The 24,240-nt window shown below is 41.6% G+C and overlaps 1 protein-coding gene across 16 annotated transcripts in view; it reads left to right on the forward strand.

Annotated features, from left to right (window-relative positions):
• DYM (dymeclin) overlaps positions 1-24,240 on the forward strand; it is a 248,237-nt gene that overhangs the window by 194,368 nt on the left and 29,629 nt on the right. For 15 of the 16 annotated variants that reach the window (XM_036322093.1, XM_036322091.1, XM_036322089.1 and 12 more), the window contains 2 exons: positions 4,735-4,917; positions 6,988-7,101. In XM_036322093.1, the coding sequence (XP_036177986.1) occupies positions 4,735-4,917; positions 6,988-7,101 (297 nt within the window). Of the gene's footprint in view, positions 1-4,734; positions 4,918-6,987; positions 7,102-16,712; positions 16,734-24,240 lie in introns of those variants that run through there. The other variant, XM_036322101.1, reaches the window with a different exon arrangement.

The raw sequence follows: 24,240 nt of genomic DNA on the forward strand, positions 1-24,240 counted from the left end.
ATTTTGTTTCCACTCTGCTGTAACAATTTTGGTGATAAAGAAATCAAGGTTTAGAATTTTTCCAAAGGTCACATAAGCAGTAAATAGTAGAACAAGATTCAAAGGCCAGTCAGGTTATAGCAGTAGACTGAGTCACCCTCATTGCCATTGACCTTGACTGGATCAAGGTCAGAGCCTGGGCTGTTAACTGCTGTGCCACAGAATTCCTCTTCTACACTCTGGCCAATTTTCTGAAAAGCCAGGGATTCTTTAATATATGGAATAATTGCTCCTGATTTGAATCCATGAAAATCATTTTTGGTATCTAGATTGAGGTTCAGCATCCCTCAATTATATTTGCAATATTATTTCCAAGTAAAAATGGTAAGTTTTTGTTCCCTTTTTCAAATGTTACATTTCTTACATATTTTGGAAAAAAAAAAAAAAAAAAAAAAAAAAGCTTTTTTGAGACATGTCTGCCTTACAGGATGTTAGAACTCCAAGGTGAAATACGAGTAAGAACTGCTTCTTACCTATATGCTCGGTACCTGTTCCCAATGCTTAGGACACCGCGCATGTCATGGTGTTGACCCTCAGCTGCTGTTCTCTGGTGGAGGCTGGTGGAAAAGAGCTTTAAGTTTGTGCAGACTCCAGTGTAGCTACGGCTCCATCTTTCTGGACCCCGTTAGTCTTTAAGAATTCTGCCCTGGCCGGTTTGGCTCAGTGGATAAAGTGTCGACCTGTAGACTGAAGGGTCCCAGGTTCAATTCCGGTCAAGGGCATGTGCTGGGGTTGTGGGCTCGATCCCCAGCAGGGGGTGTGCAGGAGGCAGCCAATCCGTGATTCTCTGTCATCATTGATGTTTCCATCTCTCTCTCCCTTCCTCTCTGCAATCAATAAAAATGTATTTTAAAAAAGGCATTCATTGAAATTAGCTGACTTCTTCTTCCCTGTGCCTGTGGAACCACTGCTTCCTCCTGTGCTCTGCAGAAGTGAGGGAGTGCTGTGTTCCTTCTCTCCTTAGAGGGACGTGTCCCTGGGGCACTGCACTGCACTGATTGCCTTGCAGCAGCATCCTCCATCCCTGGTGGCTTTAGGAAGACTGACAACTCACTGAACTAGCTGGCTTCTCCGGCTGGGGAGGCAGGAGAGGTGCGCTGCACTCCACATCCCAAGCAGAAGCCAGTCTGGGCCCCGCACAGAGCGCCCTGCAGAGAGCCCTTTCCCTGCGCCTTGGTGCACACTGAGGCCGGAAGGTGACGTGTCCAGTCCGTGGCAGAACTGGGGCTGGGACCCAACCGACAGCTTCTCTCTACTGGCATGCAGCCACCTCCTTTTCCCTTTTTTATTTAAATTTCAGGGTTATCGCTCCCCTGTCTATGATTCTTTACTGCTGTTCTTAGCACCACTGGCTTTTCTTCCCAGGAAAGAATGTAAAAAGGACGCCAAGCATCAGAGGTCTCTGATGTGAGTCCATGGCATACAAGCCTTTAGAGCAGTGGCTCTCAACCTTCCTAATGCTGCGACCCTTTCATACAGTTCCTCATGTTGTGGTGACCCCCAACCATAAAATTATTTCCGTTGCTACTTTATAACTGTAATTTTGCTACTGTTACAAATCGTAATGTAAATATCTGATATGCTATATGTGTTTTCCAATGGTCATGACCCACAGGTTGAGAACCACTGCTATAGAGATTACTTCCCATCTTTGCATTAACAGTATAAAAAATCATTAACAGGCATTGAAAACAGTGAGTTATAGAAGACCCAGCAGGTTCCTTGGTTTAGAGGATTATTTTCAGACTTAGCTTCGCATGTGTGTGTTTTTTAAGCCTAGTTACAGTAACTTACTTTTTTAAAATACATTTTTATTGATTTTAGAGGGAAAGGAAGAGGGATAGAGAGGTGGAAACATTGATGAGAGAGAAAAACATTGATCAGTTGCCTCCTGCATGCCCCCCCACTGGGGATTGAGCCCACAACCCGGGCATGTGCCTTCACCAGGAATCGAACCGTGACCTCTTGGCTCATGGGCCGACGTTCACTGAGTTACACTGGCTAGGCTAACCTTATATGTTTTTACTCTCAAAGCTTGTTGGCGGTTTTCCTTCTAAACTAATAATAACTCTATTTAAGGTGCTGGGGTCATCTAAAGTAAATTCTGGATTTTACTGAAGTTTGAAGTCACCCTAAAGATTTTTCTACATTAATCACATCTTTGGTTACTCTAATAAAATTTGCTTTCTAAATTCAATATTTTCTACATTCTTAATGGGAACTAAGACTTACAAGTAGGAGGGAATTTTTAAAATCTCATAAGCACTTGTTTTTGCAAATAAAACACTACAGCGGGTTGAGTGACTTACCGAAGCTCACATAGCGCTTGATTGGCAGAGCTGGGACTAGAACGGGTCTGGTGGCTCAGATTGGGACGAGGGAGGCACTCAGGAGACTATCAAATTTTTTTAAAGATACGTCTTCCTAGAGAATTATTTTATTCAGATATTACTTTTTTTATAGAGTGAAAGGATATTTCTTTTTATAATGAAACACTAATATATTTGGAAGGAGAAAGGAAATCAACACTAATTCTTAAAGCAAACTATTAAATTTTGGAACACTCTGGGCTCAGGTGCATGCCTACTCTCTTCTGCTTGCTGGCGGGGCCTGGGGGGACAGCAGAAGCATTCTTTTCACCCACCTCCTGCCCAGTGTGAGCGCCTGCTAAGGTGATATGACTGTTGGGGGCTGCAACTTAGTTGGATTTCAATGAGAACATTCCTCTTTTGTGAGTTCTCTGGCTATTTTCCAAGTATGGAAACACATGTAAAGTTAGCCAGTGACCCCTAGCAGCCACCATTATCTTGCCTTCCTGCCACCAGTAATGGTGTTTTAAATAACAGACTTCCCAGGGTTCTAGTTTAGGCGTGCAGGCCACATCCAAGACCTGTCCATGGAAGGAAGAAAAAGAGCACATCGTTTTACATCCCCCCCCCCCCCCCAAGAACGATGGGGCCATAACTGCCTGCTGATGTCCTCTCCTTCCCCCTGAATTATTAAGGCTACACATTGTCTCTTCTGGTCACAGGACTTATTCTTCAGCTGTGATTTTGCATGTAATAGAAAGCTAGTTCTTGCTATAAGAAGCTCGATACATTGGGACAGATCCAGTTCTGGCTAGAAATAGCGTGGTTACAAAGCTTTTCAGTGTATGTGCCAGTGAATTAACAACATAAAGATAACACGGGTCTATCACCAGATGATTGGATTTGAAGGCCATTTGCACATTAACTTCAGAAAGAGGCCTGCCTGTGCGTTTCCTCCCCCGCTTCCCCACTTGGGCAGAGTCCCATTAATTTTGTTGAAGGTTTTATTTTCTGCTAAAAATACAGGAAATTTAGACAACTCTTTTGGAATCCCCCCAAAACTAATACAAACAAGATACATATGCTTCTCTTAAGGAAACTAAAAATAAATGATTTGAAACTATTTAACTGTATAAATTCCCTCTTAAAAGGGAAAAGGAAGTTTATATAATGAGGCAGCCATGAGTGCTGTTGACAGGGTAAGATACTCCCACAACTGCCAACTTGTCCCTTTGACATGAAATCACTACTTAGCACAGGACTTGCTCGGTGTTCATTACCAACATGTACGAAAACCACCAGAACCACAGAAAACAGGACCATTTTCTCAGGGTCCTTGTCTTTACATTTGAGATTTTCTGCAATAAAGTGTGTGTGTGTGTGTGTGTGTGTGTGTGTGTGTGTGTTGGGTTGTTTGGGATTTCTTGTTGTTGTTGTTGTTGTTGTTCTTTTTGACGACAAAGTCTGTTTGACCTGGATCCATTCCTGGAATGGAAGCTGTGTATTCCAAAAATACAATACCATGAATGAGAAAGTGCAATCTTCTGCATGTATGTTGCTCTTCCACCAGTTAGCCATGACATTTGCTTTCTGACAAAGCTAGTTTTAACAGTAGAGAGGAAACAATTAGTTTTTAAAAGCATGTCTTTTTATAAAACTTCGTTATTCCATAAATGTAAGTCAGTTTTCCTATACACTGTCCTCTGGAGGACCTAATTTGGCTTTTTTTAAAGGACCAGTTTTGTAAATTAATAGAAATGGAATTTGGAGGCTTATATTTAAGACTAAGAAATGTGATTTCTAAGTTATTTGCAGTTATAATAATTGAATTAATTTATTAACTTTCTAAAGGCATTTTTATCTTTTTGTTCTTTTTTTGTAATATGTCCAAAATTAAAATGACTCTTATCCTTTAAAATACTTTAATGTATCTGTTTTTATATTTAAAAAGCTCTCACATGGTACTTACCATGCGTTACACACTGTTATAAGGACTTTACAAATGCTACCTCACTTAATCTTTATGGAAAATAATCCAATAGCAGTCTTCTTTAAATACCATCTGAGCCCTAGTGAGTTTGGCCCAGTGGATAGAGCACTGACCCACAGACTGAAGGGTCTCGGCTTCGATTCTGGTCAAGGGCATGTTACCTCGGTTGCAGGCTCGATCCCTGTGTGCGGGAGTCAACCAGAGGTGCCAAGGGGGAGGCAGCACACTGGCACCAGGTTCCCTGCTAGAAACTGGGAACTGGGATAGAGCTTTTATTGAAAAGAACCTGACAAAAGTATTCATAATGGCTCTTAAGTTTTATGGCTCTCATTCCAATTAAGTCTGTGTCAAGGAGTAAAACACTGACCCTGTGTGGGCATTTTCTTTCTTTATCAGGCACAAGACCTAAATGTCATCGAGGAAGTGATTCGAATGATGTTAGAGATCATCAATTCCTGCCTGGCAACTTCTCTTCACCACAACCCAAACCTGGTGTATGCACTGCTTTACAAACGAGATCTCTTTGAGCAATTCCGAACTCATCCTTCATTTCAGGATATAATGCAAAATATTGATCTGGTAAGTGTAATGGAGGTATTTATCATGGTTCTTTTTTAAGTATTAAAGTAGAAGAGTTTAATAAGCCTTGATAAAAACTGTAATAGAATCTCCTTAACATTAACTATATTTGCCCTCTATTCTGCTGTAACAATTGTTGCATTCCGTGTGTGTATATCTTATATGCACAGACATATGTATACACATATATGTTTTACTTAACATATGCACAGACATATATATACACACACATATATATTACTTAACATTTAGATCATTAACATTTTTATGTAATATCAATTCTTTGAAAAATCTCACATCTTTATATATATATTATGGATATCCTAAAATATATTTAACCATTATCCCAGATAAGAAAACTTAGATGCTGAGAGAGGATTTCCAAGTGATTTTAACACAAATCCAAGCCTAAGAATCATTGTCTTAGATACTGATTACATATTTGCTTGTGAGTTATTTAATATACACAATCTCATCTGAATTTTCAACCATCCCATTGAAGCAAAGCAGCACATGAAAGGAAAAAGGTTGGCTCAATGTCACTTAGCTAGTAAGTCACTCAGACCCTAAATCCAGGTCTTCTCATTATAAACTCTATGCTTTCAACATTCACTTGGATAAACCTAAGTAAGATTCCAAATGAGCAAGCTTTCCAACAACTTTTTGTTAAATATTGCCATCCAAAATAGTGCTGGGCACACTATTCTGAAATTTATTCAGAAACATTAAACTCTTTTTACATGTTTTGAAAAAAATGCCATGGTAGAGATATAAATAACATCTCTCCTTTTTGCTCCTTTCAGCACTTTACCTTCCCTCCCCTAAATGCCCCTGAAATTTTGGCTTAAGCAAGTCTTTACTATTTCTTTTTTCATAAAGTTAACCTTGGAAAGTATTGGGAAAGGACACTATGAATCCACTGTTATTTTTAGCTGACAGGGAGTTGAGAGTTGATATTTTTCATTAAGACATTCAGCAATGTTGAATATCTGAGACAGGAGTGACTAACCTTGGAGCACTTTTAACTTCTGCAGAAGGAGTTAGACAAGTGTTTTTCAAGTGGCCAAATTTCTATTAGCCAGTGGTACGCATGCCTCCCATCGAACTCATAAGATGAAATGATCTGGCTGAATAGGCAGCAGGACAAAATAGGGTTACCACACCCAACGAGAGAAGAAATGTCATGGCTTCATATAAGTAGAGAACGGAGGCAGTGAACAGTAATGGATGTGTAGTATGGTAAAGGCAAGAACTATTTTTATCTCTGCTCAGTGTAAAATTCGTGTTAGATTTTGTGTATTTCCAGACCCTGCCGTCCTTACTGAGCTCCACACTAGTCCATTCAGTTGCCAGTGTGGCAGTCCTGCAAATGGCAAGCAAGGTTAAACCAAGTGTGATGTTCTCGAATAACAAGGGATCCACAATGTCCTGATTTGTTATCACTGTGATGCTGAATGATTTGCTAAGATATAATATTCTTTTAGTGTTTTGTGACAAATATTAAGGGACAGGATTATGTCCAGAATGTCGCTGCTTAGTTCAGGCTGTGCTGTGACATGCGCAAAAGTAATTATAGCTTGCTGTTGATTATCCCTGGTGCTCAGGATATGAGTGTCGTGGGGAAATTAAATGTATAAATACTGTCCAAAACACCATTTTAGCCATTAGCTTCACATTTCTTTCTTATTTCGCCTTTATATTTTTTTTAGAGTTACTATGAAGCCTCAGTATTAACAGGTTTTAAGGTTTAGCTTTCTTTCTCCACCTTCTTCTAGGTGCTGCTCTCCAAATGAAATACAAATGCAAGGTGAGGCAGCACAAGAAAGAGCAGATTCAGGAGCCTACTTAATTCACAGAATGGATAATGAGCCCTGAACATTCAGGGGCTGACAGTGACTCAGGCATCAAACTCTGTAGAGAGGATGCATTTAGGAGGGCTAGTGAGTTAAAAGCCAGGTCGTATAGTTAGGCTAGCTTGACGACCATATGAGAAAGGCACTATATGAAAAGACCGTATGAAAATACGTCTCCTACATCTACTTGTTTAAAAAATTCCATTCTAAATTCCAGGTGATCACCTTCTTCAGCTCCAGGTTGCTACAGGCTGGAGCTGAGCTCTCGGTGGAACGGGTCCTGGAAATCATCAAGCAAGGAATTGTTGCTCTGCCCAAAGACAGGCTGAAGGTAGGACTGGCAAATGAAACACACACCACTCTCTCCCTTAGGGTCTGAGCAGACTCTACTCAGAATCAGGTCACTTACCCAGTACTTGGACTAGAAAAGGCTCCCTGAATATCGCCGCTCTACTGTATACTGATACACAGACTGTGATGAAGAAGGGTTCTCACAGTTTCCCAAAGTAGCAAAAGAAGGACTGATATCTTCATCCCATTGCAGATAGTGTGAGTAATTTACATAAAGGAGCACTTATTTTTTTAACCCAGTGAAATAAATTCATCCTTCTAAGTATCATCAAGGGTTGATGGGAAGGTGAGGTGGTGATGTGACATTTGCAACAATGGCTAACACTTGCCTGGTGTTTACTCAGTACGGGGTGGGGTCCTAAGTGTCTGACATAGATTAACTTATTCGATCCTCACAACACCCCTTCAAGGTAGTGGGGGTCGGTACCATTATCGTCCTCATTTTTCAGCTGAGCAAACTAATGCACTGAGAAGGTAAGTAATTTACCCAAGTCATAAAACTAGAAAATTATAAAACTGATTCATCTCCAGGTAGTCTGGTGCCACAGTCCATGCTCATAATCACCACCTATTTGCTGTATGCTTGGGTTTATCTATGGAAAGAGGAGCTTTTTATGAAAGACGTGGGGAACATTGTATTTTAAGAAGACATCTACATTGTGTGTTAGCTATGTTTCTGAAGAGATTCATGATGTAAATGCATACTTCAAGACTAATTTTCTCAAATGAAAAAGGTAAAGGGCACGGTCTGGGGGGGATGCATGAATGTACGGCATCGTACCATATTTTTCCTTTACCATATTTTAATTTTTTCCTACATTACCTTCTAAGTGTTTTAAGTACTCGGTCTTAAGTTAACAGCACAGTGCATCATAGTGGACGTTTGGCCTCTTTGTAGTGTTTTATCACAATTAGCTCTTCCAAAGTCACCATCTGGGGCGCTGTTTTCAGCACCATCCCTAAACCACTGCTTAATGAGGGCTTGAGAGATATTGTTGTAGGATGTGAAAATGTTTCCAGTTACAATAACAGTGTGTGAAACAAGAGCACGTTAGTCTCATAGCCACTCACAGGAGCTCCACTGGGCGGGAACAGCAGCGCGGCGCATGCAGTGCTGAGCAATGGCGGGTATTTCTGTTTATCAGCAAAAATGGCATCACCATGTGGCAATAGCCTAATAGCTAATTACAGTTCACCCGACCCTCCGGCTTCGACTTTACTCCTGACATTCTCTTTTTTAAAATTATTATTATTGTTTAAAGTATTACATGTCTCCTTTTCCCTGATTGACACCCTCTCCCCACCACTCCTGCCCCCCAGGACAAGCCCCCACCGCCCCAGTGTCTGTGTCCATTGGTTATGCTAATATGCATGCATATAAGCCCTTTGGTTGATCTCTTACTCCCTCCCCTGCCTTCTCTCAGTGTTTCTTAGTCTCTGGATCTATTTTTGTTCATCAGTTTATGTTGTTCATTATATCTCACATATGAGTGAGATCATGTGATATTTATCTTTCTCCGACTGGCTTATTTTGCTCAGCATAATGCTTTCCAGTTCCATCCATGCTGTTGCAAATGGTAAGAGTTCCTTCTTTTTTATAGCAGCATAGAATTCCATCGTGTAGATGTACCACAGTTTTTTAATCCACTCATCTGCTGATGGGCACTTAGGCTGTTTCCAAATCTTAGCTATGGTAAATTGTGCTGCTATGAGCATAGGTGTGCATATGTCCTTTCTGATTGGTGTTTCTGGTTTCATGGGATATAGTCCCAGAAGTGGGATTACTGGGTTGAATGGGAGTTCCATTTTTAATTTTTTGAGAAAACGCCATACTGTTCTCCACAGTGGCTGCACCAGTCTGCATTCCCGCCAGCAGTGCACAAGGGTTCCTTTTTCTCCACATCCTCGCCAGCACTTTTGACTTGTTGATTTATTGATGATAGCCATTTTGACAGGTGTGAGATGGTACCTGACATTCTTTAAATATAGGGAATTCATACTTTCATTCTTACATTAAGTTTTTATTGGGGAGGGAGGTTGCAGTATTTCAGATATACTTAACTAGACCATATGAAGCAGTACAAAAATCCATGAAGATTGGAGTGGCTGCTCATAGAAGTGATGGGTCTTGGTGTCCAAACGAAGTCAAGAAGTAGAACTGTCATGAGGCTGTAAGAAAGGATCACGCAGAGGAGCCCGGGAAAGAGGGATTTTAATGAGCTCAGAGAACCAGCACAGTGGAAGTAATGGAGATCGTGATTCAAGGACGGTGCATTTAGACGGAAGATGTCGAAAGCGGAGCAGATTGTGGTGATCACATGGTCTGGGTTTGGCCGTGAGTGGGGGCACTGAAGTGCTATGATGTGAGTGAAAGTCAGTGTGGCTGAGCCAGTTAGTGAGCTGGAAGCCAAGGATGGGTCATTCGCATGGGCGTCATAGTCTCTTAGGATGATAAGCCATGCAGTGGAGGAAGATGGGGAGCCAAATGCTCCAATCAATGGGAGAGCAGCCTGGAAGTCAGTAGGTGGCAGCTACACGGAGAGAAGAAGCCGGTACCAGCCTCATATGGGCAAAGCTTTTTGCTTAACCGTAGAGGATTAGAGAATCAATAGCCAAGGAACAAGGAATGAGCAGCCTCTATTTCCAAAGCATCCAGGGGATTCAGAGTCCTGAGGGCAGAGCCAGATTTCCGTTCCCGAAGGAAGGAAGGAGGATTCAGTGTGGGGACTGAGAAAGGAAGGATACTTACCCATGAAGTAGGGTCCGAAAAGGCTTTGTGGGACATGGGAAGAGGTGAAGAACAGGAGCTTGGATGCGGGGAGAGAAAGCACAAAGCCGTATGGGGAAAAGCCCTGGGCGGGGGGCCTTTTGGAGCATCATCTCATCAACAAAAAGTTGCGGATTCCATTCCCAGTCAGGGCACACACCTAAGTTCAATCCCTGGTTGGGGCAGCACATATGGGAGGCAACCGATGAATGTTTCTCTCCTTCTCTCTCTCTCTCAAAATTCAATAAAAAACACACATATCTTTGGGTGAGGATTTTTTTTTAAGTTCAGGCTGACTGGAGGTAGGGGCCTAAGATGAACCACGGACCAGTGCTGGTGAGGACATGATGTGCATGTTCTGTGTGAGCTTGCACAGTACTTTTCAGCAAGCATCGGCTCTGTGATGACCACTGCTCTCAGTGCCTGGGCCTATTGGTGACCAAAGAGTGCTGCCCCGTGGGGCTCACTGTCTAGCAGGAGAAGATGGACAATGAGCAGTGAGCGTATGTAATGACAAAAAGATCGATTGCACTAGAACTTCACAAGTGCTCTGGAAAATAAAAGAGCTGGGGAAAGGGGTTTGGGAGTATTGGTGAGGGTGCAGTGGAAGAAAGTTGTAGAATTACAAAGAATGGTCTGGGCAACATTTAGCAAAGATAAAAAGGAGGTGAGAGAGTTAAACATGCTGACTCATACTGAGTCCCAAGCAGTAAGAACAGCCATTGAAAAGGTCCTAAGCCAGGAGAATGCCAGGCATGCTGAAGAAGTAACAAGGAGACCAAAGTGGCTAGACCAAAGTGAATGAGCGGAGGAGTGGGAGGTGAGCAAATAATGGGGGAAAGGAGGTGCAGTGAAATGGGGAACCGGGGCAAGGTTTTGAGAAGAGAAGTGGCTTGATGTGGTTTCTGTTTTAATAGTATTGCTCTGACTGCTATGTTGAGCCTAGACATAGGGAGACCAGTTAGAAGCTTACTGCTTGACTTGGATCATAGCAGTAAGATTGAAGTGCCAATAGAATTAGTCCAAGAAATCGTCTGAATTGACTGGTAGGCAGAGGAGGGCACGTAGGCCTTCTATGAGACAGCGACACCGTCTTCATTGATTACAAAAGTTCCAGGGAATCCTGGCCAGGGTGGCTTAGTTGGTTGACCGAGAGAGGTTGCTGGTTTGATTCCTGGTCAGGACACATGGTCAAGTTGCAGGCTTAATCCCCAGTAGGGGGCATGCAGGAGGCAACCAATTGATGTTTCTCTCAAAAATCAATAGAAACATTAAAAAAAAAAATTTTAAAAGCTCCAGGGAATGGTAGCTAGAACATGGTTCTGGCAGACTGGTTAAAGAATTGGTCTGCAAGTGTTGAAAGAGTTGTTTTTGGAAGTGGATTTGTACTTGATCTGTGTGGGTCTCAAAGACAACTTTCAGATATTGGTTGGCCCAGTGTGTCATGGTTAGAAGCCTGACTCTGCTTTGCTAAATAGTGTGCAGCTCAACAAACTTTGTGTAGACATGCTACTAATGTAGAAGCTGTCCGTACTAGGCAATTCAGAGCAAACTTTCGGATGCCACACCTTGAGACAATCTGGAAGCCTCTCAGAGAATCACCAGAATTATGAAGGAACACAGGAAGTGATTAGAGGAACTCATATTGTTGGTATTAGCTTTAAGAAGACAAGACTCAAGCAGAAGGCTTGTGTTCACGTACTAGAAGAGTTGTTTATGAAAGCAGATTTGGACTTGTTCCTGTGGTCTCAGGAATAGGACCAGTGGGTAGAAGCTACATACAGGGACTTGCATTTCAGTTCCATATAAGGAAGAACTTTCTAGCAGAGGGGATTATTTAGAGATGGAATGGGCAACTTTTGGGAAGTGATGTATTCATTCTCACTGCATAGAGATGTTAGGGGAATAGGCTAATGGCCACTTGGCAGAGATGCTCTTAACTGTTGGTACTAGCTGGCTAGAGTGGTGAATCGAGTAAAATTCCAGGGCTGAGTTCAGGTGCAGCAGAAAGAGTGCTGAGGTACATTAACAATGCCTGCCATTGGCCACAAGAGCAAAAAGTAAGGAGCATGTGTGTGATTACTTATCATTCCAATTGTAAAGACTCAAATATTGGTTGGGAAATCTAACTGTGTGACTTTTAAGAACCTTTCCATTTCCGTGAGTGTAATTCTGTTTGTGCATATACAAAATTATTGTTCTCCACAAAGCACGAAACTACATAAATTTTCATAGCGGTTTTCTCTCTCAGGAGATGCAAGAAACGATATAAGGAAAAATTATTAATGTTTATTTTTAATTATAGTTGATGGGGATATCTTTTATGAGGAAGAGTTCATTTATGACAAAGGGGTCACCTTTCAGTTCATAATAGCAGGCAGCATCGTCAGATATGTACATAAAGAAGAAACATAAAATGCTAAAGTTGGGATATGGCGCATAAGAAAAATATGATTTAGGAGCTGGACCATCTGTTGTCACCTCTGTATCACCATCACCCTCTTCTTCAGTCTCTTCTGCATTACAGAGACGAAGCCAGAATGCATTTCCCAGAATCCTCCTTGCTGTGTGGTTCTGAGTTAGAATCTGCCAAAGGAAGTCACGTGGGTGAGATTTGGAAGGTTCACGAGAAGAGGCAGGTCCTGCCGTCGCCTGGCTCGGTGCTGTAGGTGGCAGAGGTCGCTGGTGGCTCCCCAGAGGTGTTGAGGTTTGCAGCAACTTGCAGTGAGCTCTTGAGAGATCATCCTCCAGGGTTGTAGACTTCGTTCCGTTGCAGCTTCCCTGATCTTTGCCTACCTTATTCTTTCCTGCAGTTGCGCAAACCTATAGTTTCCATGTGAAATCCTTTATACTTTAGTTATAGAGCAGTGATGATGAACCTATGACACGCGAACTCATTTTTTTGGTTGATTTTTCTTTTTTAAATGGCATTTAAAAATATAAAATAAATATCAAAAATATAAGTCTTTGTTTTACTATGGTTGCAAATATCAAAAAATTTCTATATGTGACACAGCACCAGAGTTAAGTTAGGGTGTTCCAAAATGCTGACGCGCCCAGCTCAAAAGGTTTGCCATCACTGTTATAGAGAGTACTGCATTTTTCTGTGTATAAGACGCTATTTTTTTTTTCTAAAATTGTTAGACTAAAAATCAAGGGGCATCTTATACATGGAAGTCAGCCAAGGAGGGAAGCATGCGGGTATGTCGCTGCACAAGCCTTGTCAAACAGGCTTCCTCCAATCATGAGCCTTATTGTTACTGACGTCAGCTGATGCCGTAATTGGAGGAGGAAGTGGAGAGTGCCAGATGCAACAGGGACTTGAGCATTCTGAGCCCATAAAGATATCAAAAAATAAAGAGATAAATACCGGTAAGCGATTGTCTTTCAGCTTTGCCAAAGAGCGTGGATATAGAGCTGCAGAGAGACAATTTGGACCTCCTCCCACTGAGTGTATGATCAGACAGTGGAGAAAACAGGAAGAGCAACTTCTTGAGATGCAAAAAAGAAGATTTTAAGAGGAAAACCAGCAAAATGTTTAAAATATTGATTTCTTACTTGGTTGGAAAAGTGGGGGGCATCTTATACATGGGGGCGTCTTATACACGGAAAAATACGGTAGCTTCTTTTTTCCCTACCAAACCTGTCAGGGAAATTAAACCCCTCATTCAGACAGAAAGGAAATTGTTGAAAGGACTGGGAGCCAAGCCCAGGGAAAGCCGCTGTGGCTCTCCGGAAATCAGATGTGGCAGGAGTGCCATCACTGGTGATTTGGTGCGCCTGCAGCATCCCGTGGGGCCTGCAGGAAGATTGCTGGAAGCCGTGGCAAGACTGTACTTCTGCTGAAGCCAGTTGGCCTGCCCACCACTGTTACAGAGCAACAGTCACTGTTTCTCTTCTGCCTTCCAACGACACTCAGGTTCCTCACATTGCCACAGTCTAACCCAGAGCCTTACTGGAGATAGTCTAGGAAATGTAGTTTTCAGGCTTTCAGCCCCTGAACGCTTGAGTTGCAAACACTGCAGCATAGGATCAAAAGAAACTGATGAAGCAGTATGAACTAAGCATTTCATTTTATGCCAGAGGACAATGGGTAGAAAACAGAACCTAGACAGATACTATGTCAACCTAAGGGAATGCTATCTGACAATTGAAGTTATTTAGCGGTTCATATGTGGCTTCATAAAATAGTGAAGTAGTCACCATAAAGTCTGTATGGTAAATGTAAGAAGAGCACCAATTGCCCTACCCGGTTTGGCTCAATGGATAGAGCGTCGCCCTGCAGACAGAAGTTTCCCAGGTTCAATTCCAGTCAAGGTCACGTGCCTGGGTTGCAGGCTTCATCCCCAGTAGGGGGTGTGCAGGAGGCAGCCAATCAATGATTCTCTCTTATCACTGATGTTTCCATCTCTTCTTCTCCCTTCCTTTCTCTGAAATCAATAAAAATATATTTTAAAATAAAGAAGAAGAGCACCAATGGCAAGGGGTCTCAATCCATAACATTGGGAAAAAAGTTGAAAGAATCCTATATAATAAAAGCCTAATGTGCTAAGTGTCCAGTCGTTCATTCAACCAATCAAAGCATAATATGCTAATGATATGCTAAGGCCACTTAACCGCTTGCTATGACATGCACTGACCACCAGGGGGCAGAAGCTCCAACCAGTAGGTTAGCTTGCTGCTGGGGTCCAGCTGATCAGAACTGAGTAAGATTGGCCAGACATGCCCTGGAGCCCTCCCGCGGTCCCTCCCCAGCTGGCCAACCTCCCGCGTCCCTCCCCAACCCTGATTGTGCACCGGTGGGGTCCCTCGGCTTGGCCTATGTCCTCTCGCAATCCGGAACCCCTGGGGGGATGTTGGAGAGCTGGTTTCGGCCCGATCCTGTAGGCCAGGCCAAGGGACCCCACTGGTGCATGAATTTGTGCACCAGGCCTCTAGTTTATTATAAAATATTAAACAGGATGATCCCAAAGATTTCTTGAGTCTGGAATTCTATCTTCTAACTTTCCGTGAAGAATTTTTTCAGAGCAGTATTCTAGTAACATCCTCTTCCTATTAAATAATATTTAGAGGTCAGTGCCCTGTTGCTACTAGATACAGTCTGGAACCCTCGGAGTGGGATTCTAGACCTTCCACAGGCTCATCCCCACTTGCTGTTGCCGACTTTTCTCTCTCACTCTCCTTTTTCCTCCCAGGGCTCTAGCAGCCAGAACTATTTGTGCCTTTTGCATCTTCCTTCCTGCATTTTTGGAATTGCTTACACAATTCTCTCTTCCCAATATATTAATCCCAATCCTTTGCTTTTTGCTTATTTAAATACTCAGCATTTATTAAAGGCCTTGATGAATTTAACAACTTTTAAACCTTTCCTTTTACTCATCAACCTGCATATGCCTCCCTCCTCTAAATACCCATAGCATCCATAGCATTTTATATTTACGTTTTGACAATACACACACACACACACACACACACACACACACAATCCTTTCTGCTGTGTATGTAATTGTCAACTGTTTTCTCTCTCCCATCCATCTATAACTTCCTTGAGACTAGAGGTCCTGTACATAGTAGTTGCTCAATACTGTAATGAGAAGCCAGGCTGGTGTGGCTCAGTAGTTGAGCATCGGCATATGAACCAGGAGGTCATGGTTCGATTCCTGGTCAAGGCACATGCCCAGGTTGCAATTTTGATCCCCAGTAAGGAGCATGCAGGAGGCAGCCAATCAATGATTCTCTCTCATCATTGATGTTTCTGTTCTTTTCTCCCTCTCCTTCCTCTCTGAAATCAATAAAAACATTTATTTATTTTTTTAAAATCCTATTGAGGCCAAGGTCATGGATAAACCCCTTAGGTGGTCCAATTAATTTTGTTCTGAAACATAGAAGAAACTGTACCCCCGACTCCAGCTTATTTCTCACACTCTGGAGGATTCACCTAAAAAAAAGGGGGGGGGGGGTTGCGCCTCGTCGGTGTGGCTCGGTTGGAGCGTCATCTTGTGCACCAAAGGGTCATGTGCTCAATTCTCCGGGAGGGCACATACCCAAGTTGCAGGTTTGATCCTTGGTTGGGGCACGTACAGGAGGAAATCGATCAATGTTTCTTCCATCGGTGTTTCTTCTCTCCCTCTCCCTTCCTCTGTCTCTCTAAAAAAAAAAAAAAAAAAAACAATAAAACATATCGCGGAGTGAATATTAAAAAAGGGGGGGGAGCATCTCCAGGACTAGAAGAGAAACTAAAATTTTATTTATTCACAAATAGTGAATCATCCTCAGTTGGTTTAAATGATAGCACATTATTACCACAGATGTTACTAGAGAAAAAAAGGCTGTTTATAATCAAGCCTTATCTCAATTATTTTAATCATCTTTTTGGATTAAGTGTTTATAATAAAATGAATCACTTAAAACCTCTAGAGTTTATTTCACAGACGACTGCTGCATCTAACGTTGATTGAAGATTCAAACTGTGTGTTGAATAATATTTGTATTATACCACATGATAGCACATCATAGTCTGGGCTGCTTACTAATATCTACTAATAAAATAATTGTTGGGTATGTAATAATAGCTTTGTATGCAAGATTAATGTAAAAGGATGTTTCACATTAAAATGCTGTTTTAATAAGCTTTTTATGAAAGTGTGGAATAGTGTGTACTTATTAACTTGTTCTTTCTTAAAATATAAATTAAACATTAAGATTATTCAGAGTTCTTTCCAACCACCTTCTGGGTTGTTAAGAGGGGCTCAATTCCATACTACCCAAAGCAATCTATAGATTCAATGCACTCCCCATTAAATTACCAACAAATTATTTCACAGATCTAGAACAAACTCTCCAAAAATTCATCTGGAATAAAAAAAGACCTTGAATAGCTGCAGCAATTCTGAGAAAGAAGAACAAAGTAGGTGGGATCTCAATACCAGATATCAAGTTGTATTACAAAGCCACTGTTCTTAAAACAGCTTGGTACTGGCACAAGAACAGACATATAGACCAATGGAATAGAATAGAGAACCCAGAAATCGAACCAAACCACTATGCCCAATTAATATTCGACAAAGGAGGCAAGAGCATACAATGGAGTCAAGACAGTCTCTTCAATAAATGGTGTTGGGAAAATTGGACAGATACATGCAAAAAGATGAAACTAGACCACCAACTCACACCATACACAAAATAAACTCAAAATGGATAAAGGACTTAAACGTAAGACGGGAAACCATAAAAATACTAGAGGAATTGACAGACAATGAAATCGCAAACATATGCCGAAGGAATTTCTTCTCTGATACTGCTCCTAGGGCAATGGAAACTAGAGAGAAAATAAACAAATGGGACTACATCAAAATAAAAAGCTTTTGCACAGCAAAGGAAACCATCAACAAAACAACAAGAAAGCCCACTGCATGGGAGAACATATTTGCCAATGATATCACCGATAAGGGTTTAATCTCCAACATTTACAGGGAACTCATGCAACTTAACAAAAGGAAGATAAACAATCCAATCAAAAAATGGGCAATGGACCTAAATAGACACTTTTCAAAAGAGGACATACAGAAGGCCGAAAGACATATGAAAACATGCTCGAAGTCACTAATTATACGAGAGATGCAAATCAAAACGACAATGCGGTATCATCTCACACCTGTCAGAATGGCTATCATCAACAAATCAACAAACAACAAGTGTTAGAGAGGATGTGGAGAAAAAGGAACCCTTCTGCACTGCTGGTGGGAATGCAAACTGGTGCAGCCACTGTGGAGAACAGTATGGCGTTTTCTCAAAAAACTAAAAATGGAACTCCCATTTGACCCAGTGATTCCACTTCTAGGAATATATTCCAAGAAGCCAGAAACACCAATCTGAAAGGATATATGCACCCCTATGTTCGTAGCAGCACAATTCACCATAGCTAAGATTTGGAAACAGCCTAAGTGCCCATCAGCAGATGAGTGGATTAGAAAACTGTGGTACATCTACACAATGGAATACTATGCTGTGGTAAAAAATAAGGAATTATTGCCATTTGCAACAGCATGGATGGAATTGGAGAGCATTATGCTAAGTGAAATAAGCCAGTCAGAGAAAGATTACCACATGATCTCACTCATTTGTGGAATATAGAGAACAACATAGAGTGATGAACAGGGACAGATCCAAAGACAGAGAAACAGTGATCAGACTCTCAATCCCCAGAGGGAAAGAAGGGCGGGGAGGGGGTAGGGGGGAGAGATCAACCAAAGGACTTGTATGCATGCATATAAGCCAAACCAATGGACACGGACAACAGGGGGATGAGAGCGTGAGTGGGGGTGGGGGGTGGCGGGGAGGTTGGAGGTTAATGGGAAATGAGGATACATTTGTAATACCTTAACCAATAAAGAAATTTAAAAAAAAAGAAAAAAAAAGAAAGTGTGGAATAGTGTGTAATTATTAACTTGTTCTTTCTTAATATGTAAATTAAACATTAAGATTATTCAGAGTTCTTTCCAACCACCTTCTGGGTTGTTAAAAGGGGCTCAGTTCCCCCCTTACCTGTGAGAAGTCAACCAGCAATGTCAACTGGAAAAGATGAGCCAGGAGTTTTTGAAGTTTCTTTTGTATCATAGAACTAAAGCCAAATTTGTTCTAGAATTATTATTCCAATTTGGGGCAAGTAAACATTAAGATATAGAAGCCCATGGCATAGTAATTGACTTTCAACAAAATAAAGTATTTTTCAATCAAATGTTATTTGACATAGCCTTCTAAAATATTTGTGTAATATCCTGTGTGGGAATATACACTCTGGATAAATCTGTCTATATAGTTAAACAACTTGGCTGTTCAGAGTAAATAGTATTAATGTCATTCTAAACATCCTCTTCTTACTGGTATTCCGTGAAGTCTGGGAAAGGCAATACCAGGTAGCTGGTTTTCTTGAACCATCGTGCATAAACAGACACACAAAGAACAGACCCTGAGATCCTAAGTTGCTTATTTCTCCTGTAGGGTCTGGAAGGAAATAAATAAAGTTAGTGTGTCCCCTGGGAGCTGAGTTAGAAGCCACAGCTCAGAGTGCTCACTGTCTGCGTCCACAGCAGGGCGTGTCTCTGGTGCCCGGTTCGCTTACTAGTGAGCAACTTGAATGTTATGAAGGAATTCTCCAGGTCTGTGCAGGTTGTCACACCACGATCAGGCCACCTCCTACTCGATTATGTGAAGTTTCCAGGTTCCTTCTTTTCTTCAGTTTAATAAATTATCAGTAATTGGAGGATTAAGAATTTTACCATATCTAGTATTTAAAAATTGGGTCATGTTTTTGGGGGGTTATCCAGAAGATAACTCCTCTTTTTCTGTAAATAGGAAACTGTGCAATAAATAATTGACATTAACTGTCATTAACTGATTTGATCCCCAGTCGGGGATGCACTTCTCTTTCTCTCTCTCTCTCCCCCCCCACCCCCCTCCCGCAAGATCAATAAAAAGAAACATCCTCAGGTGAAGACTAAAAAACAGTTGCATGTGCTTTTCAGCCTGACTCATTAACATCTGGTTATGTTTATTGAGCACTTGCTAGTTAGGCCCTTGGCTAGTTATGACGGGTTCTCATTTAGTCTTCCCAACAACCAAAGAAGGTATAAGGAGAACTCCCATTGTGCATTCGAGGAAACAGGCTAAAGAGAATTTAAATGCTTGTCCAAGATGGTTTCAGGTCATCTTATCTTTGAACCGTAAACTTCAGCCAGCCCTTCTTTCAAATCAAACATTTTTGTCTCCTCCAAACTCACAAATCTATTTGACTATTAGATCAATTTGTTTAACCCAAAGTATTCATAATAGACCTAATTAAATTGTTGATTTCGACAGTATTTGTATGTAGTGTTGGGGAGTGATCTTTGAAATGTTTGGACACTTATGCCTATTGCTGGTTTATGGAGTGCTCAAACACTCCTAGGTTTTTCTCATACATAATAAGGAATTGCACTAAACATGCTATATTTATTTTTAGGATAGCCATTCTTGATAAACAATCTAACATGGTATTTGTTACAATGTCTTACATTATTTTTGTTTAAATAAACATATGGTAGATTTGTAAGCAGTTTATAGGATACTAGAGGCCTGGTGCATGAAATTCGTGCAGGGGGGGGGGGGGTGGTCCCTCAGCCCAGCTGCACCCTCTCCAATCCGGGACCCCTCGGGGGATGCCCGATCCCTGGGATCGGGCCTAAACCGGCAGTTGGACATCACTCTCACAATCCTGGACTGCTGGCTCCTAATTGCTTACCTGCCTGCCTGCCTGATCGCCCCTAACTGCGCCCCCCCCCCCCCCCCCGCCGGCCAGCCTGATCGCACCTCACTGCCTCTGCGTGCCAGCCTGATCTTCCCTTACTGCCCCCCCCCCCCCCCCCCCCCCCGCCGCTGGCCTGGTCTCCCTCAACTACCCCCGTCTGCTGGCCTGGTCGCCCCTAGCTGCCCCACCCCCCCTGCTAGCCTGGTCACCTCCAACTTCCCCCCCTGCTGGCCTGGTTTCCCCCAACTGCCTCCCCTGCTGGCCTGGTTGCCCCTCACAGCCTGCTTGTTCAGTCGTTTGGTCGTCCCTCACTAACCCCCCTGCTGGCCTGGTCGTAGGCAGCCATATTGTGAGGGCATGAGGGTTAATTTGCATATTACCTCTTTATTATATAGAATTTTTTCTTTCTTGCAATTATGAGAAGTTGATTAAGCCTAGTATTTACTTTGTGATCCCAGAATATAAAAATTTAGTCTTAACTATTACATCTTGGATAGTCATGAAAACTAAACTAAAACACTTAATTGAAAAGGTATCAAAATTGGAGGCAGGGGGTTGTAGCAGAATAATTTTTGCCCAGTTCTCCAAACCATGGTTTCCAGTGGCTAAGGCAGTGATGGCGAACCTATGACACGCGTACTCATTTTTTTGGTTGATTTTTCTTTGTTAAATGGCATTTAAATATATAAAATAAATATTAAAAATATAAATCTTTGTTTTACTATGGTTGCAAATATCAAAACATTTCTGTATGTGACACGGCACCAGAGTTAAGTTAGGGTTTTTCAAAATGCTGACACGCCGAGCTCAAAAGGTTCGCCATCACTCGACTAAGGGAATGGCAGGTTGCAAGGGCTATTCTGTAAAATGTTGGTACATTTCCATTGAAAAGGAAATATCAATCTGTGTGATTTTTATCTTTAAATCTCTACTAGTTTTGATAGAATTATTTTGTTTGGCATGGTCAGAAATTTGTGATTCACAAACTAATGTTTCCTAAGAAGACAATCTGCAATGGTGGTTAAAAAATTCATCTGTCCCCATCCTGACTCTTCTATTAACTTGACCTATGGAAGTTACTGAGGTTGTTTCACTGCTTCCATAGTTACTGTCCAAGTCATGTGCTACAGTCCTTACAAAATATTTTGTAATGAAATTTATGCCAGAAAATTAATAGCTCCCAAATAGTTATAGAATTATTTATCTTTAATGGTGATAAATGAAGAATTAATTATTTCTGATAAAAAGAATAAAAAGATAAAAATGATTTTTTTAAATGACTAACAAATTATAATAATTTATTCTGTGGGTTCTGTATATTTTATTAGTATTCTCAAGTCAGTTTTTCTACATAGAATTTTTTAAGTAAAAGAGTAAGAAAGCTAAATAATTGTGTTTAGTTCTAGTGATTTTTGAAAGGATGTTCTTAATTGAGCATACATCCCAAAGTTTCTGTCAACTTTTAAGGCAATATAAGTTTGTTTAAAGAAACCAAAGTCCCCTTTCTTAAACAATAATATAATTCCTTACACATAGCAAAATTGGGGAACAAAACCGCTTTCCTTATGATGGCTGTCAGTTCTGAGGCAAGCTGGAAGGGACAGTGGTTGGCACACAGATAATCACACCGAGGCTGCTGGCCATGCCTGTTAAAATTGCTCTGTACTACTGCATGCCTGGCTTTAGAGGACTCGAGGCCTGGGAAGCCTAGCGTCATTCATTGAGAAGGTGAATGCTGTTAATGCTTACCCGTGACCTTGAGATAATTAATTAGCTAATGGAGCAGTGTTGTTTTCCAAGCAATTCAGCACAGCCGGGTTCTTTACAGGGTTCTTGCCTGGGAGCTCTGAGGCCAGTAGGAAGTGTCGGGACACTGCACACTAGTTGCTAGGAACCTAATCTATTTTTGAAAATTTAGAAATAATGATATGATCTTTAATTAAGCACAGCTTAAAATGTGAATTGAACAGATATTTCAGGGGATTTCCTGACCTCTGCCTGAAACAGTGCCAGTTACTAGATTGTGAAGATCACTACTAGTATGCCCTCTTAAGAAAAGCCCAGTATCCAACAACCCCAACATTGAGAAAGAGTCGATTACAGGCTCATCATTTCTGTCCAGAAAGGGTCTTTGCTCATCAAAAAGATTTTTACATGCCGGGCCAACATAGCTAAATTGTTGAGCATCAACTCATAATCCAGGAAGTCATGGGTTTGATTCCTGGTCAGGGTTTTGGGTTTGATCCCCAATAAGGGGCCTGCAGGAGGCAACCTGTCAATGATTCTCATCATTGATGTTTCTATCCCTCTCTCCCTCTCCCTTCCTCTCTCTGAAATCAATAAAACCATATTTTAAAAAGAAAAGGATTTTTACTGCTCTTTTAAACAGAAATGACTCTTACATTTTAAATAGAAAACCATTTTTTAAAAACACTTAAAGTCAAGTTTTCTTTGGCATCAGGTAAGTGTATTATTGCTCATTAGTCTTTCAGAGAGATTGGAAGGGACATATTTTATATTCATTTTCAGGCAGATATTGAGTCACAAGGACAATACCTTGCTCATGGTCATGCATCATGTCTAGAATGTAGTCAAGGCTCCATCTACTAATAAACCACCCCTTTTTTTTCACTTTGTGAATTGTGAGCAATATATATAGATGACTACATAAATTATAGCTGCGTACTTTAATAATTATAAAGTAAGTAGCCATGCAGTCACCAATCAGATCAAAAAATGGAATATTGCCAACAGCCCAGAAGTCCCCAGAAATAAACACTGTCCTGACTTTGGAGATGACAGTCTTATCTACACTAATAAAAGAGAAACATGCAAATTGGGGTCACTCTGCTACACTTACCAGCCAATCAGGATGAGTATGCAAATAACCCAAAAAAAGATGGAGGTTAATTTGCATATGCAGGCGTGGAACGAAGACTGAAGGCTCCGGCCTGAGCAAAGACTGAAGACTGAAGATGACTGACGACTGAAGAGGCTTGCCTTCTCTGCTGCGGCCAGAGCGGAGAAGCCTCCAGGCTTGGCTTCTCTGCTGTGGCTGGAGCGAAGGCCTGGGTCCCGGGTGCCAGAGGAAAACCAGAGCCAGCAGTCAGAGGAAGGAAGGCCTATTGCACGAATCTCTTCTTGCAACGGGCCTCTAGTTCTTCATGATTTTACCATCTGTGTGTATATTCCCAAGCAATATGATTTTCCGTTTCTTACCTTTTGATAAATGGAATCATGCAGGGGTTTGTTTGTTTGCACCTTTCTCCTTTTGCTCAACATTGTTAATGAGAAACATTTATGTTGTGAGACAAAGTGACTTCCTTTCCACTAAGGTCTTAGTATTCTATTAATTAGTATTATACGGCCATGGTTTATCCTTCTGCTATTGGTAGAAATTCAAGTATTTCCAGTTTTATGCTACTAAACAAAAGTTCCCATGCTATATTGTATATAAACATGTACATATATATTTTAACCTTTTTCATTTGGTTTTAAGTTCTTACTGTATTTTCTGTGTTTACATTCCCTCTCCATAGCATCCTATATAATAGAAGCTTAACATGCTAAGTGTCCAGTCGTCCATTCAACCAATCAAAGCGTAATATGTTCATGATATGCTAAGGCTGCTCAAATGCTTGCTATGACGTGCACTAACCACCAGGGGGCAGAAGCTCCAACCAGTAGGTGAGCTTGCTGCTGGGGTCCAGCTGATTGAGACTGAGTGAGATGGGCCAGACATGCCCTGGAGCCCTCCCGCGGTCCCTCCCCAGCTGGCCAACCTCCCGCGTCCCTTCCTGGCCACGATTGTGCACCAGTGGGGTCCCTCGGCCTGGCCTGCACTCTCTCGCAATCCAGGACCCCTCGGGGTTTATGGGAGAGCCGATTTTGGCCCGATCCCGCAGGCCAGGCCAAGGGACCGCACTGGTGCATGAATTCATGCACTGGGCCTCTAGTCTAGCATAATACTCAGCCTTGCACAGAATAGCTACTCATTAAATATTATTGAATGAATCAATGCAGTGTGGTTGAAAATCATCTTGAGAGTACCTGCTTCTAGGTATCAT

This window comes from Myotis myotis, unplaced genomic scaffold (genome assembly GCF_014108235.1).
Source record: "Myotis myotis isolate mMyoMyo1 unplaced genomic scaffold, mMyoMyo1.p scaffold_m19_p_9, whole genome shotgun sequence".
NCBI classification, from domain to species: Eukaryota; Metazoa; Chordata; class Mammalia; order Chiroptera; family Vespertilionidae; genus Myotis; species Myotis myotis.